This window comes from Lampetra fluviatilis, chromosome 32 (assembly GCF_964198595.1).
Source record: "Lampetra fluviatilis chromosome 32, kcLamFluv1.1, whole genome shotgun sequence".
Classification (NCBI taxonomy): Eukaryota; Metazoa; Chordata; class Hyperoartia; order Petromyzontiformes; family Petromyzontidae; genus Lampetra; species Lampetra fluviatilis.
In genome coordinates this window covers 4,171,837-4,189,598 of record NC_136306.1, presented here as the reverse complement: position 1 = coordinate 4,189,598, position 17,762 = coordinate 4,171,837, and the positions used below count along the sequence as shown (strand labels likewise).

Sequence of the window (17,762 nt, the reverse complement as noted above, 5' to 3'; positions counted from 1 at the left end):
GCAGATGTCATGTAACTCTCTAAAACTTTATATTTATGTCAAAAGAAAGGTTGATTTCAAACATAAATTAACATGCAAAGAAAAAAACATGTTAGAGTTCAGTTAATTGTAGGTCACAAGACATCTGGACCACCCTGTACAGTACGTATGTTGAACTTCTTTTTTCGCCCCGTACGTAGCCAACCTCGCTAATCGGAGGCGCGGGGAAAGGACAACGAAACACAACACACAGTTCTAAAGAAATGACAGTGCATAGCTCCAGCGGCTTCCTAATATCGGCAGCAAGAGGGTGGTCTCGATGGCAGAGGGACATCAGTGTTGTGCTTTTTCGTGAGGCCGTTGGGCTCCATCATGAATAGTTGATGGAGGCAGCTGCCTTTTACAGCTCCAATTTGAGTCTCAAATTCCAGAAGCCCCTATCGAGTTCAACTCCCCCTCCACCCACCACACTCCACCTCCTCTTCCTCCTCATCCTCCTGTTGAAGAGTTCACTGCGCCCGTGGTACAACGTCCTCCTCCTCCTCCTCTGTCGGTGCGCAGCTGAAATTTTGTGTCGAACGGGCATCTGGGGTGGCCGCAGCCGCGGACAATTCACGCCAAAAAAATATGTTCAGGTATTGTCAGGTGAGGTGAGAGTTCAAATAATTTGATCAGTCGAGAGTACATTTATTTTGTTAGGTGAGACATCATTTCTTTGGCCGAGCGGGTGATCATTTTAGTTCGGCAGGTGAGGGCCATCTTAGCCATCATCATCATCAACGTCGTCACCGTCATGTGATACTCATCACGCTGAATATGACAATCACGATGATCATCGTCATCAACAAAATAATGATCACGTCGTCACCGTCACAACCACACTCATAATACTTAACCACCTCTATCATCACCATCAGCAACCATCTTCATCGTTATCAAGATCAGCATCACCATCACGATCAAAACCACCTTCAGCATCACAATCACACTCATCCTAATCAACGTCATCACCACATCTTCACAACCACCTTTATCACATACACCACATCATCATCAGCATCATCCACCACCACCACCATGTTGCCTGCACACGAGGCCGCCAAGATCTACCACACCAACTACGTGAGAAACGCGCGTGCCGTGGGCGTCCTGTGGGCCATCTTCACCATCTGCTTCGCCATCCTCAACGTGGTGAGCTTCATCCAGCCCTTCTGGATCGGAGACAGCGTGGACACGCCGCAGGCCGGATACTTCGGCCTCTTCAGCTACTGCATCGGCAACAGCCTCACGCGTGAGATGGTGAGGAGGGCTCCGCTGCGCCCAGAGACACAACAACACAAAGATCCCCCGTATAGCCTTGACAGACTGTTCGGGCAAGTGCTGTTAGCGAGGAGCATCTACGAAGGCCGGCACGGCACACGAGGGGGTGGGTGGCCAGCACCACGCCCGGCCGCCTTTTCTCTTCCCAGTGCTGATGTTTACACACCGCACCAGGTACTCACTTGAGGCTGAGTCGACCTACGGGAGGCCCACAATAAGTTCAGATAATCGTCATCGGTGTTGGCCGTGAGCGGGAATCGAACTCGGGTGGCCGGGTTCGTAGCGCAGCGCGCTAACCACTACACTCACGGCACCCAACAGACACGCGTTCACCCATTCACACGCGCGCGTCACCCACGGGGTGGACAATGTCAGCTCAGCTGGCATTGAACTTTGGGCCAACCGCATGTCAACGTTGGCGCAACGTTGCACATTTACTGAGCAGCTCCTCTTGGATTGGGGTGGGGGGCAGTCGAGCGGTTGTGTGGTAGGGGTGGGGGGGTGTGCACGGTTACAGCGACTCGCCGTCCACGAGTAGGAGAGGGGGATTGTCTGGGCCCACCACCGGCCCTGATCCACACACCCACAGCCAGATGAGAGGCCCTTCCTTTAACCCAGGGGTCGGAAATCAAAATAACAGGAAGAGTTTTTTTTTTCGAATTCGGTAACAAACTCAATATTTCAAGAACCGCAATGCACGTGGTGAATACGAGACGACCGTTAATAAATAACGCCACGAAACGCTCCTGAAGTGAGGCCAATTTATTCAGACTCAGATTCATTTGCCCAGCTGACAGCCCATTCGTTCATGGGACCAAAGCGAGGGTCCAGACCTTCCTCGGCCCTCTCCGCGGGGGTGCCCTCTCCCCTGCCGCCCGTCGTCCCCAGGTCTGCAGTGGCAGCTTCATGGACTTCAGCGCGGTGCCGTCGAGCGCCTTCAAGACGGCGGGCTTCTTCATCGGCATCTCCATGCTGCTGGTGATCGCGTGCCTCGTGTGCTTCAGCCTCTTCTTCTTCTGCACCTCGGCCACCGTCTACAAGGTGTGCGCCTGGATGCAGCTCACGTCCGGTGAGGACCGACAGCGTGGACACGTGGGGGGTACACACACACACAGGTGCGCACACATCGATAGATAAGGTACACACACACATTGATAGGATTGACAGCGTGGACACGTGGGTACACAGACAGATACATAGGTACACATATACTGATGGATAGGTACACACACATAGAATTAACAGTGCGGGCACGTGGGTAAACGGACATATATTTTCGATTGACAGCTTGCACACATGGGTACACCACACATAGATGGGTACACGCGCAGAGATACGTGAGCGGTGATGCAGCCCATCGGTAACGCGTTCGCCGCTTGCTGCAGACGTCAGCTGTGAAGATACGGTGGCGTACTTGTTAGCGCACTGCGCTACGAACCCGGTTACCCGAGCTCGATTCCCGCTCACCACCAATACGATTGACGGATATATAAATCGGTCCTTGGACCTCCCCTAGATCTACTCAACCTTTAAATGAGTATCGGGTGCGGTGTGTGAACGTCAGCACTCGGGAGACAAAAGGAGCCTGGCGTGGTGCTGGCCACTCATCTTCTTGTGCGGCATGCCGGCCGTCATAGGTGCTCGCTGATAGCACTTGCCCACCTGTCTGTTAAAGGCTATACGGCAGAGGTCGCAACCGGGTACCCGATATCCGTACCCTACCCGATACCCGGCTACCCGTAGCCAGCCGGGTACCCAGCCGGGTACGGGTAGCCGTTTGCGACCCTGGTGCGGCCGAGTACGGGTACGGGTAGGCCGTGAGTCACTGGTGAGTAACCGTTTGTCACTCATTTCGGGTAGGGTACGGGTAGGAATCAAAACCCGTTTGCGACCTCTGCTATACGGGGGATGTTTGAATCGGTATGATGATTTGACAATACTGTAATTATGACTATGGTGTATTAAATCTTGACTTAAAGCTTTCGTGATTGCAGGAATTAATATTCTGTGGGTCTTTCGGTAAAGCCACGCAGATAGAACAAATAATAAAAATAATAACAATATCACGACGTTTCGATCGCAACACAAGCAATCGTCATCAGGTGAAAAAAATCGAGGGTGAGCTGCTGATAATATATGGTGGGAGCGCTGCTAAGGCATGGAGTAATAAAGGTTTGAGATGGGTGTAGCTCAAGGGTCAGTGGGCCGGGGCTAGAGATGAAATTTGCATGTCAATGTAAGATCAGATAAATCTTGACAAACGAGGCTGTGGGGTGGCCATTTTTTTTATAATGTGTTCTATATACGTGGCTTTACCGAAAGACCCAGGGAATATGGTGTGTTGATATATTCGTGAATGACACGTGACCGAATGAATGGGTTTCTTCCGGCGTTGCCCAGTAAACATGGAACGTTGGAGCAGCGTCCAACAGTTCCAACCACATTGGCCCAAAGTTGCATGTTTACAGAGTGGTTGTGGTCTGGTGGGGACGGGTGTGGTAGATGGTCTACTGTGCGGTGTCACCCGCACGAACGTCTGAATCGGTCCTGGGCCTCCCCTAGGTCGACTCAGCATCAAACGAGTACCTGGGGCGGTGTTTAAAAAAAACATCGCCACTGGGGAGACAAAGGCAGTCGGCCGTGGTGCTGGCCACTCACTCCCTCGTGTGCCGTTGCCGGCCTTCAGAGGTGCTCGAATAACAGCACTTGCCCCAACACTTTGCGCAAGAGCGTATTAGTGTGGTCACCACAGCTACGCCTCTATATAAGGAACGAAACAGGTGGACTTCTCCACAAATCTGGCTGTCGCCTGATGAAGCTTGTTTAATTACTTGCGAAACGTCGTACTCAGATTGTAAATGTTGTGGCTTGGCTCTCCAACACACCGGTGTTCTGTACTAGTGACGAATTAGCATGTTTTGTTTACGTGACAACCCTTAATAGTTGGCTGTATCGGGTGGTGGCGAGGTTATCGACACAATTATATATTTACGCGATCTAACACGCAAAAAACACATTCCTGCGGAGGGAGCTGGTAGGAACGTTGGGTTGCTCGGTCAATGGCCAGGGTCAACGGCGGCGTGGTGTATTCCGCAAATATGCCCGACTGTGAGGGCGGGCACAAGCCGGCGTGAGTAGGTTAAACGTTGAGTTTTATAAGGGCACCACGGGGTGACCAGCCCCTCCCCTCCCACCCCACACCCAGCCCCACCCTCTCCACCCAGCCCCTCCCCTCCCCACCCCACCCAGCCCCTCCCTCCCCACCCAGCCCCTCCCTGCACGACGGACGGACACAATAATCCCGTGGGCTGGTGTAACCAGGAGGTTCCAACCAGTAAAACCTCTTGAGTCTGCTAAGGCTATGATGGGGGGGGGGGGGGGGCATCTTTGTGCCACCAGCCGCGCTGCTGGTGCTGGGCTGCATGATCTACCCGGACGGGTGGGACGCCGACGAGGTGCGCCGCCTGTGCGGGGACAACACCGGCAAGTACACGCTGGGCGCGTGCACGGTGCGCTACGCGTACGTGCTGGCCATCGTGGGCATCCTGGACGCCTTCGTCCTCGCCTTCCTCGCCTTCGTGCTGGGCAACCGCCAGGACAACCTCCTGCCGGACGACTTCCTGGTGGACGAGGAAAAAGGTGAGCGGGCGAGCGGGCGGGCGACCCAGCGGAGCGATGGAATGATGACGATAACATCCGTGTCTCCAACATATTGCTTACCCAACCCCCATCAACGACACTAGCACGGCCTTCCTTCTGGGAGTGTGTCGTTTCAGCAGCGTTGATGCAACACAAGCAACACTTCACAACAACGTTCCTATTGACAGCGTCGTTGCTAGACAATGTCACAAAAAATCTATAAGCGGAGAGTAATACGCCTGGTCCACACATATATGTCCCTCCGCATCTATAAATACGTGTACTTTTTATACATCCCATCAGCCACACGGACTTTCTCTCTGAGTGCTTAATTTGAGCAGCATTGGTTTTAAGCGAACACTCCCAGGTGTCGCATCAGCAGAGCCCAGGCTCGTTTGAAATAAATGATGGTGAACTGCCGATCTTACGCCATGGGATCCCAGTTCCACATAAAATGATAAGAGTGAGATCCGACTCAACATAATCACTCACGTTGTATGTGTAGAATATAAATAACAAGATAAATTCTTCACCATTGGAACCTCCTTTGCCAGTAGCAAAATATGATAATTATTCCATGGGAACCTCATTTGCCAGTAAAAATATGATAATTGTTTTTTTACCCTTCTATCTGGCAACAAAACTGACACCTTTTTACAAGGAGTCATGTTTGCATAGACCACAATACCTGCAGTCGAAATGCAAACAAAAAACACAACTCTGATAATGTATGCACTGTCCTTGAAATTGATTGGTCCAAGGTATTCTTCACAGTTCCGTCTTTCTACGTGAATTGTTTTTTTATATTATCCACGACACGAATTATTATTTTCGAGATAGGACGACTCAGGAGCGAGGCGGAACCACAGACGAGCGGGAAAGGAAGCACCTTCCCAAGCTCTGCAGTCCTCTACATATGATGGTCTCATCAGCCAATTAATGAGCGTTTTTACAGATGGGAGTAATCCAGAGCACCCGGAGAAACCCCACATGTGCAAAGGGGAAACACTCTACTCCATACAGACGCAAACAAGTGGAGTCCACATTTGCTGTATTGCCTTCTTCTGGCAACCTCCTCGACGCCATCGGGGAGGGAGTATCACGCCATTCGTGAGATCCATCAACCTTCGCTGCTGCCTCCACAGTGCTGGCTTACAGGGAGAGTGGCGGGTCGCCCATCCTTCTTCCACCAGCAGTTGATCTTTCCAGCTGGCTGCAGGCAGTGCCACCAAGGATAGGCGATGAGTGGAGGACTTGGGGCAGAGGTGACGGCAAGAGTGACCCTCCCAGTGATTACCTTGGAGCAATGGACTGATGATTGATGATCGTGAATCGATCATGATGGTAGATGAGGCTAAGGATAAGGTTTCGATTTAAAGCTTTCGTGACTGCAGGGATTCATATTCTTGGTTCTGTCGGTAAAGTCACGTAGAAGGGAGATAATAAAAAATAAAACATAATAAAATTAAATTCGTCGGAAGGACAGCGTCCTAATGGACGCTGTCTTTCCGACAACTTTGTTCTTCACCTGGGGACGGCTGCTTGCGTTGTGGCTGAAACGTCGTGAGAATTTTATTATGTTTTATTTTTATTATTTGATAATTTCCCTTCTACGTGACTTTACTGAAAGAACCAAGAATAAGGATATTTGTGAGTGATACGACTCAGGGCTGGCTGGTTGGCTACTTGGTTATGGTTGGGGGTTCATGGAAGGGTTAATGCTAGTGCGTGGTTGCATAGTTAGTTAAAGTCACTGGTAGAGGGCTAGTGCTAGTGGCTGGTTGATTAGTTAGGGTCACGAGTAGGGCTCGTGCTAGTGATTGGTCAGATAGGGTCACTGGTAAGAATCGTATTAATGGCTGAGAAGCTGATAAGCTAGTTACGGTCACTGGTAGGGCTAGTGACTGGTTGATTAGTTAAAGTCACTGGTAGGGCTAGTGCTAGTGACCGATCAGATAGGCCTAGCCTTTGTTGGCTACTGTGCTGTACTTCCATACCGCTTGCCCTTCCTTCCCACTGCAGAGTGTGGACTTGGGCGGTGGTGTTTGTGGCTACGCACGTGGCCTGTATTCAGCGATTAGCACAATTGGTGACGTACGGCACGAAATCAGTTAAACATACATCCACTGTCGAGGCAGCGAGGGTTGGTGGATCACACACATTTTGTGAAACTCCCTTCCCATGCATGTCGAGGAGGTGCCCCCGGGGTTGATCTCGTGGGTCTCAAAGCCACATCTCCGTGTCCTCCACCCCTTGTGCAACAGAGGGAGCGGCTCCCTAGCTGTGGCCCGGGTCCCGGGCAGGAGAGAGAAGGCCGCGTGTGAAGTGAAGCATGTGCCTATGACCAAGCATCACCCCGCGGTTTCTCGTGAACTCCACGCACGATAAACCAGCAGGTCCAGTTGCACAACAGTCTACCCCGGTGCTTCACAACCCTTGTTCATGTCCTGTCTGGGATTCGTGGACTATAAATGTTTGTCTATCTGTGTGTGTGGGGGTCAGCTTTTGTTCGGCCGGATCGAGGGGGCTAAACGGGCGCGGCACGGGCTAGAGAAGAGATGGAGTGATGTGGTACAGGAGGACGTGGAGCTGAGTGGACTTGCCGATGACTGGTACCAGCGGTGTCAAGATCGGCCTCTGTGGAGGAGGCTCGTGAAGGATGCTACTGGGCAGTTGGAGGCAGTCGCCCTCCAACAACGGAGGGCGGAGGAGCGACGCTCACAACAACGAGCGGAGCGCCGGGTGGCTAAAGCACAGCAAGTTGGTACAGTAGGGGGCACAGGTGGTGCATCAATCAGTCATCTCGGTCATCTCAGTCAGTCGACTCGTGGCACCTGGGTCTGCCCCGTGACCTCCTGCCAGCGGGCTTTCGACACTTCACGTGGCCTCAAGGTGCACATGGCCTGGCACAAGCGTCGTGGTGACGTCACCGCCACTTAGTGGCGAATGGCGGTTGTTGTTGTTGTGGAGAACGGTAGCACAGTGTGTTAGAGCACTGCGCTATACACCCGGTGACCCGAGTTTGATTACTGGCCACGGCTAACATCAGTGGCGAGTGACCACTGAACCAGCCTTGGGCCTTCACGAGGTTAGCTCATCCTTAAATGAGCACCTGGTGCGGTGTGAAAACATCAGCACTGGGGAGAGAAAGGCGGCCGGGTGTGGTGCTGGTTACACCACTCTCTAATACACCTTGTATGCCTTTATAGGTGCTAACAGCACTTTCCCCAAAAGTCTGGAAAAGGCTACACAGAGGGCTGTTTGTCTTTGTGTGTTGCCAACTGTGCCACATTGGCCCACAGGGGAGCGCAGGTGGTGCATCTGCCAGTAAGTAATACCAAGTCAGTCATCCCATAGCACCCGAGTCTGGCCCGTTGACGTCTTGTCAGCCAGCATTCGACACTCCATGTAGCCTCAAAGTGCACCTAGCCTGGCACAAGAGCTGTGGTGACGACACCATCACTTACTGGCGAACAGCAGCTGTTGTTGTGTGTGTCTACATGTGAATGTCTGTGTGTGCTGGTCTGTGTGTATTTATGCGATGCTTGGTCGGCTGTCCCGGATTTCCTAGGTGCTTGCTAACAGCACTTAGTGGAACAGTCTGTTGAAGGCTATACAAGGGATCCTTGTCTTTGACGTGTGTTGCTGTGTGTGCGTGGTTTGGCCTAAAACCCACCCACGGCAGCTCTAGAGAAAACAATATTTTATTTGATCAAACAGACACAAAGACATGTTTGTAATATCGGTTCACGACGACTCACTCGCATCGCGTCACAAGAAACGTATTAACATCATCGTTATTATTATTACTGTACTGTTATTATTGTTGTTATAATAACGCGCCGCCATCGGAATTCGCTTCATCTCGTTCGGGTGCCGCCTGCGCTCATGGAGGACGGAGCCCCCCCTCCCAACACTTGTGCCTTCCCTACCAATTAATCCCAGGATGCGATCCAATCTAAATTCGGATCACCTAGTGTACGTGGGGCGATGCGGGGGGCTACGCGGGACACGTGGTGGAGTTCATCGTGGGGGTGGTGGAGCCTCACCGTGTGGACGAGTAGTGAGTGAGTTGAGCGAACGTTGGCCACTACTTCCTCTCTTTAAATGTCCCCTACCCAACACAGCAAGCACCGACACTGCGATTCAGTAATAGCACGGCTGTCTGTCCGGCGTGGGACGGATGGCTGTGCTATGTATTTACACGAACGCGCGCGTACGCAAAGGGTGTTGTGTGGTGCGTGTGGCAATGTCACACGTGCGCACACACACACACGCGCGCTGGACCCTGTCACACGGCACACAACACCATGGCTGGCTCGCCCGCCCGCCAGCCAAGTCACTGCAAAGCAATCTAAGCACACAGGCCACTTTCCCGTCGCATGCGCGCTCTCCGCATGGCGGGTGGCAATCACGTCACCTCCGCCAGTGAACGTCAGTCAGAGTTAACGCTACGGGGAACACGCGATTTCCCCATCCCATCCCTGTGCCTCCAATACCCCGAACTCGCTCGCTGCGCAACATCCAGTGTTATCTGCCACCTCTGTGCGTCGTCTCCCGTCAATCATCTCCGCTTAAAAAGTCATCACCAAGGGGAAAGGTAACGTAAAAAAAGGAGAAAATGACAATCAATAAATAAACGGGTGCCCCTCCGCGGGCCGTTCAGTGCGACATCCGCTCTGGTGCCCATCGCCACTTCATCCTCAACCGGAGGAGCGGGCGGCACACCAACCACGGTCACTGGGTCTCGCGATCCCTTTGCTGCTCGAATAAAGGTACCGTTTATTCAAATGGGAAGTGTTCGGGATTATTGATCTAAACGGATGCTAAACAAATTATCATGCGTGCCGTCTGCCCAGCAGTAGAAACGGGCACGGCAGAGCCAAGTCGATCGGCAAGTCGCGGCGTGGTTGTCAAGTCTGGGTATAATCCCACCTCTTCCGAGACGTGGTTGGCCAGCGTGGAAGAGGAGACCAAGAAGTTCACCATCTTGTATACGTCCCTCTAAATATTGTACCCCAGTCAAGGCCAGTGGCAAGTTTCATAAAACACTCAAATCGACTTAATCACTTAAAACAGTGCAGGGGAATAGCCAGTGTTTTATGAGGCCAACACCTACACGTGTAACAATTTTATCATTACAATTATAATGTGTTGGTCTCAAGGAGACTTGTTGGACTATAATTCACCACGCTTGCCAGTGCAGATTGGAGAGGAAGGAGACCCAGGACCTGTTCAGACATTACTCGCCGTCGACGTGAACCTCTGCCGGAAATTGAACTCCGGCCGCCGGGTTCACGGTACGGTGCACAAAACCGTCGCGTCAGCGCTCCACGTCCGTCCATCCGAATATAATCGCATATCCTTAAGCTAAATCAATTTGGGTTGCGGTGATTGTGAAGGATACCGTACATATATGTTATCCGCGTAAATTGAACGGTCCCTCAAACTTCCAACCGCAAACTAAGTGAATGTGGACGGATGCTTGCCCCACTCGCACACAGCTCCATGGGCGTTGAGCTCCATGCACACAGTGCTCCACAGGCATGGAATTCCATGGGCTTGGAGCACCACGGATATGGAGCTCCACGGATATGGAGCTCCACGGATATGGAGCTCCACAAGCACGCTTGTTTACTCAGGAAAGCCTCACCGAGTCTCAAAGACTCGTTTTCCAGGAGGCTGCCGCCAAGTGTTCGCAGTCGGGATGTGTCGACCCAATTGAGGAATTTGCGGGTACAATTTCAGCATTGAGATGTTTTGGCCAATACTGGTTATATTGGTTTAACACGTAGGCTTTCGCGACCAATATCATCCATTATATTTACAATCTGAGATTGTAAATGTTGTGGTTCGGCTCTCCAACACACCGGTGTGCTGTACTAGTGACGAATTGGCATGTTCTGTTTACGTGACAACCCTTACTAGTTGGCTTTGTCGGGTGGTGGCGGGTTTTAACGACACATTTATATATTTACGCGATCTAACCCAAAAACCTCTTATAGACCAGTTACATTGCATGGGTTGTTTTTTACTATGGCAGAACAGGAGGAGGGGGGGAGAACACACTCCACACGCGAAAGATGCACGAGCAGGGAATCGAACCTGGACATTTCTTGCTGAGCGCCACCCTGACGCCTGATTATTATTCTTATGACAGTCGAAGTCCTCAATAATTTTTTACAGACGTGGCCTACAAATGAAGTGATCAATTGCTGCAAAATGGCAACATGAACCAATTCTTCTTAAACTGGAAACAGGAAACTACTGTGGGTATTCTGCCACCACCACAGTGAAATGCCAGTGATCTCACAGGAACACCGCGCACATTTTATTGGTTTGCTTACAGTGGAACGTACTACTGGTAAATCGCGATGCCAACCAAATTGCTATAAAAAGCAGATATTTATTTACCGTGTGGGCACCGTGTTGGCACAAACACCATAATAGCACCCACCCACTACAGACGTGCGGGCAAGCCAACCGAGAAACTGCGAACCCACAACTCGCACGTCATGTGCAGAGCCTCACCACGCGCACAACAACCACCTCCGCGGAACGATGGCACACGACCATCGCATCTTGCACCCCCCCCCCCGTCACATATCGCGCGGTGACGTCTGGTACTCGTGGGGCCAACTGGGTGACCCACGGGCACCAAGCGGCTTCTGGAGGAAGCGAGCAGCTGGGATGAGAACGCCCCCTTCCCTCCCCACCGACCCCATCGACAACGAACGCCAAGGTGGAGGCAGAAGTCCCATACTAAAAATCTCTGACGGCCACTTTCACCCAATGGAAGAAACCTCAACGACCGATTAACCCAAAACCGGTTGCCCCGCCGAGACCAAACGTTGCAGGGGCTCGTGACGGCGGCGATCATCCGACGGACTTGCCGATTTACGGGCGCTGCAGCACAAGGACTCGCTCGCCACAAACACGACCAGTGGGACTGCCAACTCAATAGTGGCACGCTTTCGGAGACATGCCAGTTGACCAGGTGAGGGCCTATTAGATCAGGTAGTGGCCCCATTTGGTTGGAGAGGTGAGAACCCACTTAAGCAAGTGAGAGCCCATTAGTTTTACCAACGATAGTTGAATGTGACAAAATAAGAAATGTCTCATTTCACATATTTGTCTTCTCCACATTAATAATAAAAGTATTTCTTACACAACGTATAAGCCACACGGCCTTCTGGAAGTGCATCATTTCAGCAACATTATTTCCAAGCAATAATGTTGCTGGTTTCGCCTTCGTGTCTAATCACTGTCTCTCATCACTGTCGACACCAGTCCAGTTTTGCTTGTGGCGAATCGATGTATTCCCAGAAGGCCGTGTGGCTGATGAGATGTAAAATATTTTTTCGTTTACGTGGAGACGGATATGTGCAGCAGGACAGTCTGCTTATTTATTTTTGCTACTTATATTCTCCCCAACGACGTGGTTATTTTGATTTAATTGCACAGGTGAGAGCGCAATGAGGCGCGAGTGCCCATTCGATTGTCCAGGTGAGAGTTCGTGTCCGTGTCTCACACCAGTCTGAGTTGGAAGCCCACGGCAGTCGTTTTTCCCTGGCGATGAGATTTTGGATGGCGCGCTCCACGCATTCCTGTTGTTTGTAAACAGTGGCCCTCCTGTATCGCGTATATAATATGCATTCACAGGGAACGATGACGTCTAGTTGTACATATACTGTGTATACTGTAATATATAACAGCTACTGCCTCCATTAACACCGCTACGCGACCTCACTAAAGAAACACACGGAATTGTGCGCGTCACACCTGCGAGATGAGACGTATTTGGTTGTTGATGATCTTAAATTATTTTAAATAATATGAATAACAAAATTATCATAATAATAAAGCCTCGGAACTTACCCACGCGTGCACGTGTCTCGCCAACGCCGCACTCCACGGCGGCGGAAATCCACGACAGCGACAAGACGACCCAAGCACTCCTCTCCACCCTCATCAGGGCAAGGGCGCTTCTGCTGATTTCGCCTTGCGGATTCGCGTGATGAAATCTGTCCTGGCGGCACGAGTCGTTGAGCTGGCCTGCATCAACGCGATAAATCTCTGCACCCTGCGAGGTCGAGGCGCTCTGACCCAAACAGGTCAGAGCCAAACTGATACGAGCGTAAGGGACGCTACGCTCTGCCCGTGGCGCCCGGACCGATTCTGTTCACGCAATACAGCACACGGGGCTCCGCCAGCTAACGGACGTAGACAACCAAGCAGCCGAGTTTGAATCCTGACCCCAGTGGCGTGGGAGAACATTTTAGAAGGGGTACTCTTCAAGGAACCATCTCACTGGCTCGTTTTTGAACGAGATCAGGAGTCATTTGATGACTCCTGAAAGTGACTTCTCTGTCAAATGTTCTTCATTTGTTTGCAAGGAAATTCTTGCAAAATATAAGGGGTTTAGGACTAAGGTCAGTGCATAAGAGAATATTCGGGCAAGAGCGAGGGATAAACTGTGGTCAAACTTATTAAAAGAGCTGTGATAACGGGTGAGGTTTAGGTATTGGGGAAAGAGCTTGAATTGAATGTCAGGACTGGGTCCTGGTTGGTGCCACGGTCAGGACCCACAATTTCTCTACAGACATTGCCGCTTGTTCTCCCTCCGTGTCCCCTCTCTCCACACTCTGGTCTTGCCACGCTGTCGTCATTGCCCCCCCTTCTCAAGGAAAGGCCGCTCTACTATCATTATCATCTTCCTCCGCCGCCACCTTCTCCTCGTGCTGTGCTCTGGCACTCCGGCCCCCGATCGACAAGTCACGTGTGCCCGAGAGACTCTCCGAGTGCGACGCTCACGTTGGGGACCCCCCCCCCCCCCATGGAGAAAATGCCGCCGCGTCGGTGCCAGTCACTTACTGCCTCGTTTATTCACACAGGGGAGGGCGGTGGCGCAGGGCAGTGCAGGGTGACGTGAAACACGCGCTGCTGGGGTGCGACGCTCGGCGTGGGGCTCGAAGCTTCGCGGAAGAAGTGAACGCGCAGACAAGATTTTAAAATCGCTCGCGGGAAGAGAGAAAAATTCACGCTCTACCAACGACGACCGCTCGCCCGAACGGCGCCTACAGAAGCCACGGTTCAAGAGACGCCTCCACCAGAAGATGCACGCGCGCAAGAGCTCGACTACTTCCTCTCCAATTGGAGCCCATGGAAACAGCCTTCCATTTCAACCAATGACCGATAACTCAAATTCTCATATCCACCAACAAAGACGAGCGGTACTGAAGGGTGAAAGGTATAGAGTTGCGCGTGACACATGGAAAGAGTTCAGCGGCGGCGCCGTCGCCTATTGTTGGCGAGTGCCTTGTCCTCCACCTCTCGGCTCCAGCCGGTGAGCCGACAGACGCAGGGAGGGCGGAGACAGCCTGCCAGGGAAACGGTGCACTCCCCCACCCCCCAACAGTTTTGGCGTACGCACGGTAGAGCGAACCAACTCGCAGCCGGTGTGTCCACCGTCCTTCATCCTGGCTTCCACCGCCATCCACGGAAGATCTATCCCCAAGACGGAGGAGTGCGCCGTGCCGGGCGTGGGGCGGTGGAGGTAGCGGGGGAACGGGCGCGCGGTGTGAAGAGCTTCGGTGTGGTCGCCGCGCCAGCTCGTCCGCCGCGCGCGTGACTACATGGTGAGCCACGGGTGCCGCAGGCACTCGGCTGCGGTGGCCCGCTTCTCGGGGATCAGCTCCAGCATGGGCATGAGGAAGTCGCTGAACTGGGCGGCATCCTGTTGGGACCACTCGTACTTCTCCACCAGGACGTCGTACAGCCCCCACGGTTTCAGCTTGGTGATGTGCCGCAGCTCGCCTGTGGGGCAGACAGTGTGTCACCACTTCCCCCTCGTGCTGCCTTCTCTTCTCCCGGGCACTCGCCGCTAAATGTGCAATGATTCACCCCCCCCCACATCCCCAGCAATTCACCAAGTTGTCATAATCCAAGGTCAAGAATTGGTTCAGCAATTGATAGCTTTAAAATCTCGTTTGTATTGTCTGTTTTATATATTCTGTCGGCTTGTTCTATTATCAGGGTCAACAACTCGAATCAAGGGTGATGGGGTGAATCGCAAACATACTGACCACAAAGCATGCAGGATATCCGGCTTATAACGACAAGGCATTTTATTCTTTACACTTAAACTCTGCTGAGTTGTTGAAATCTTGTCACCATTACTGAGACAAAATATGCATTACATCATCATTAAGTAAATACACAGCTATCACGTGTAAATGCTTGTAAAGGTGCAGTCCTTAAATTGCTTGCTCACGCCACTGCTGGCAGAAGGGCCTCCACTAGAGGGCGCTATAGAGAGAGAGAGAGCCCCTCTAGAGTATGGTCCCCGGACCACCAGAGGTCCGCGACCGTCCCCCAGGTGGTCCACGGGGCTGTGATGCAAATGCAGATTGATCCGGAAATAATCACAACCTTTATACCTTTTGTTTTGGAAATTAAGTTGACTTACGATATTTAATAATAATAATAAAAAAGCATCAGTTAGGTAAACTACACTGATTAAACTACCCTAAGCCTAAGATCTAAATGCCCACCCCACCCCCTGAAAGAAAGCATTTTAGATGCGTTTAAGAAAAATAGTTTTATGTTCCGGTAATATGAATAATTTAGTATTACTGGTATTAGAGAGAGAAGTGAATGTGTTCTGTCAGCGTGGCGGCGGGCTGGGTGATCAGCAGAAATGTTTGCATTGGCTGACTGGTTCGCGGGCCAAAAAATGTTGAGAAACACGACTCGGGAGGGTATTTGGCTACTCCAGCCACACTGGCCAGCATATATTGGAACCGGTGGGAGTGCCCACACTTTATCCAACCACATGCCACCTGCCCATCTTATGACTGTGGCATACTCATGTTTACTGCTGGGTGGATAGAGGCGGTGAGGAGGGAATTTAAAAAAAACTTTCCCTTTGGGAGGTCAAACCGACGATCTCTGGATTGCAAGTCCAGTGAGGTAACCATGACACCACGGTAGCATCAACCACCATGCAAAACAATTAAGTTATATCGATTCGAATAGACTAGTGGGTGGGTGCGGAAATGTGGTGGAGGGGGGATGGGGGAGTGGGTGGGGAAGAGGAGGGAGGAGCGGCAGGAGAGGGGATTACCTTTCCGGTTGAAAAACTCACGCGAATACTTCCCAGAGAGAGCTATATCCCGCGGGATCTTCCCCAGCAACTCAGTGACCAGCGCAATGTGGTCTGTGTGGGCAGGGCGAGTGGATGGGGCCACGGTGGTGGGTGAGGGGAGAGGCGGGGGGGTAGGGGGGTGGAGGTGGGGGTGGGAGGGGGAGGTGGAGAAGGTGAGACGCGTCTCTGACGCGACTACCGCGTGCCCGGTTGGGAGGAGGCGTCGACCACCTGCTGCTTTGATTATTAATTATTCGTTGTCAGATTCCAAGTTATTACAGCGAGCCCATTCTCGACCATCAGCGGTTTAATCGACTCACGGCTACCAGAGCCTCCGACCGTCCAGATAAATTGAGCGAGGTGACGCATGTTCGCTATACATTTTACCAGCTTGCCAAAAACACAAGTGCATTTGAAAGTAACGTGTTTGGGAACTAGCAGCTTCGTGGTCGGGGCTGCCCTCCCAAGCAAGGGCTTGTGGCGGTCGCAGGCGCCAGGCAATCGGCACGGCGGGTCTACCTCGGCGGTTGAAGAATTCCCGCGAATACTTTCCCGACAGTGCAAAGTGCCTGGGGATATTCCCCAGGAGCTCAATGATGTGAGCGATGTGATCTAAGGGGAGAGAGGGGGGGAACAAAGGACAGAGAAGCACAGAGACAGAGAGATAGGGAGGACGGGAGATGAGGACAAAGAACAGGAGGCAGCAGGAAGAGAGAACAGAAGAGAGACACACACAGAGACAGGACAGGCAGCCACACACACACACAGACACATGGAGCAGCACCATCAGTCAAGATCCCCAACAGTCGGAAACGTTCATTTGACACAAAAACGACGAAAGGAGTGGAACGCATCGCAGCATGCAGCAGGTGGGAATCACAGCAACCCGAGCGGAAGACTTGTTGGAAGTGAGATCAGCTCACACAGCCCTGTCTCAAGCCAGGTGAGCGACATCCACACAGGCAGGGAGAGGAAATCAAGAGAGCGCAAACAGCTTGCAGTCGGGCACACGCGCCGATTGTTAACGGAGGCATGCGGCACACGGTTAAACGAGCGCGCCTACAACCCCTCGCCATAGGTGCTCCGAATAACATGGCAGCGGCCAATCAGGAGCCCTAATCAACCCGAACCCCATGACCCCGACCCTTTGCAGTCCCTTGTTTCCACCACCACTTTATGTCGCGGCCGTTAATGCGGCCATTACCGCATTCCACGGGCCACCAAAAGCAACAATTGGCAGCAGCAAAGGTTTTCCCAGCAGTGGGATTTTTCTTCATTGTGACCCTTTTTGGCTCTCACATTCAGAGAGGAGCTGTATGATTCCTTTACTGACACCACATTGGGTGGCCATTATTACTATCATACGTGCAGCCATTTTTGTCAATCCACTGCTGCATGAGGGTATCCCGAAGCTGTGTGGGTCATGGGGGGGGGGTTGTTTCAACATACTTCCCCCATACTGGTCAGTGCGGGTTGTCCAAGGCAGAAAACGTAGACGTGGGAGCACAGAAGAACAGTGGAACAATGGATTTTGCAGCACTGCCCTCTGTCTCGCTGTCCACGTCACGTAGTACGGCTCCACAGCTGCCTAAGAACACTTGGTATGGACGGAGGTTGCACACCCAAGCACGATCCAGGCCTAAAAAGCCTGCTTAGCTTTTGAAAGCTAACAAGATAG

General features: G+C 52.0%; 2 protein-coding genes across 6 annotated transcripts in view; one reads left to right on the top strand and one right to left on the bottom strand.

The window, feature by feature from the left end:
• Positions 1–1,056: 1,056 nt before the first annotated feature.
• Positions 1,057–14,498, top strand: LOC144943801 (LHFPL tetraspan subfamily member 5 protein-like). The gene is made up of 7 exons (XM_078871645.1): positions 1,057–1,278; positions 2,188–2,368; positions 4,699–4,946; positions 9,605–9,682; positions 12,914–13,052; positions 13,625–13,739; positions 14,357–14,498. Exons 1-7 carry the CDS (start codon positions 1,057–1,059, stop codon positions 14,496–14,498), a joined length of 1,125 nt encoding a protein of 374 aa, XP_078727771.1.
• LOC144943643 (SRSF protein kinase 2-like) overlaps positions 8,627–17,762 on the bottom strand; it is a 70,933-nt gene continuing 61,797 nt past the window's right edge. For 4 of the 5 annotated variants that reach the window (XM_078871308.1, XM_078871311.1, XM_078871312.1 and 1 more), the window contains 2 exons: positions 16,604–16,696; positions 8,627–14,754 (listed from right to left, as the gene is read on the bottom strand). In XM_078871308.1, the coding sequence (XP_078727434.1) occupies positions 14,570–14,754; positions 16,604–16,696 (278 nt within the window). In that variant the 3' untranslated portion in view covers positions 8,627–14,569. Of the gene's footprint in view, positions 14,755–16,063; positions 16,157–16,603; positions 16,697–17,762 lie in introns of all 5 variants that reach the window. The other variant, XM_078871309.1, reaches the window with a different exon arrangement.

What these genes read in the sequence shown, in the direction of transcription:
- LOC144943801 (XM_078871645.1), top strand. Translation starts at nt 1,057, where the DNA reads ATGTTGCCTGCACACGAGGCCGCCAAGATCTACCACACCAACTACGTG. An exon ending in CTGGATGCAGCTCACGTCCG is followed by an intron (nt 2,369 to 4,698) that starts GTGAGGACCGAC and finishes TTGTGCCACCAG; the next exon opens with CCGCGCTGCTGGTGCTGGGC. An exon ending in AGGCGCTCTGACCCAAACAG is followed by an intron (nt 13,053 to 13,624) that starts GTCAGAGCCAAA and finishes CCCCTTCTCAAG; the next exon opens with GAAAGGCCGCTCTACTATCA.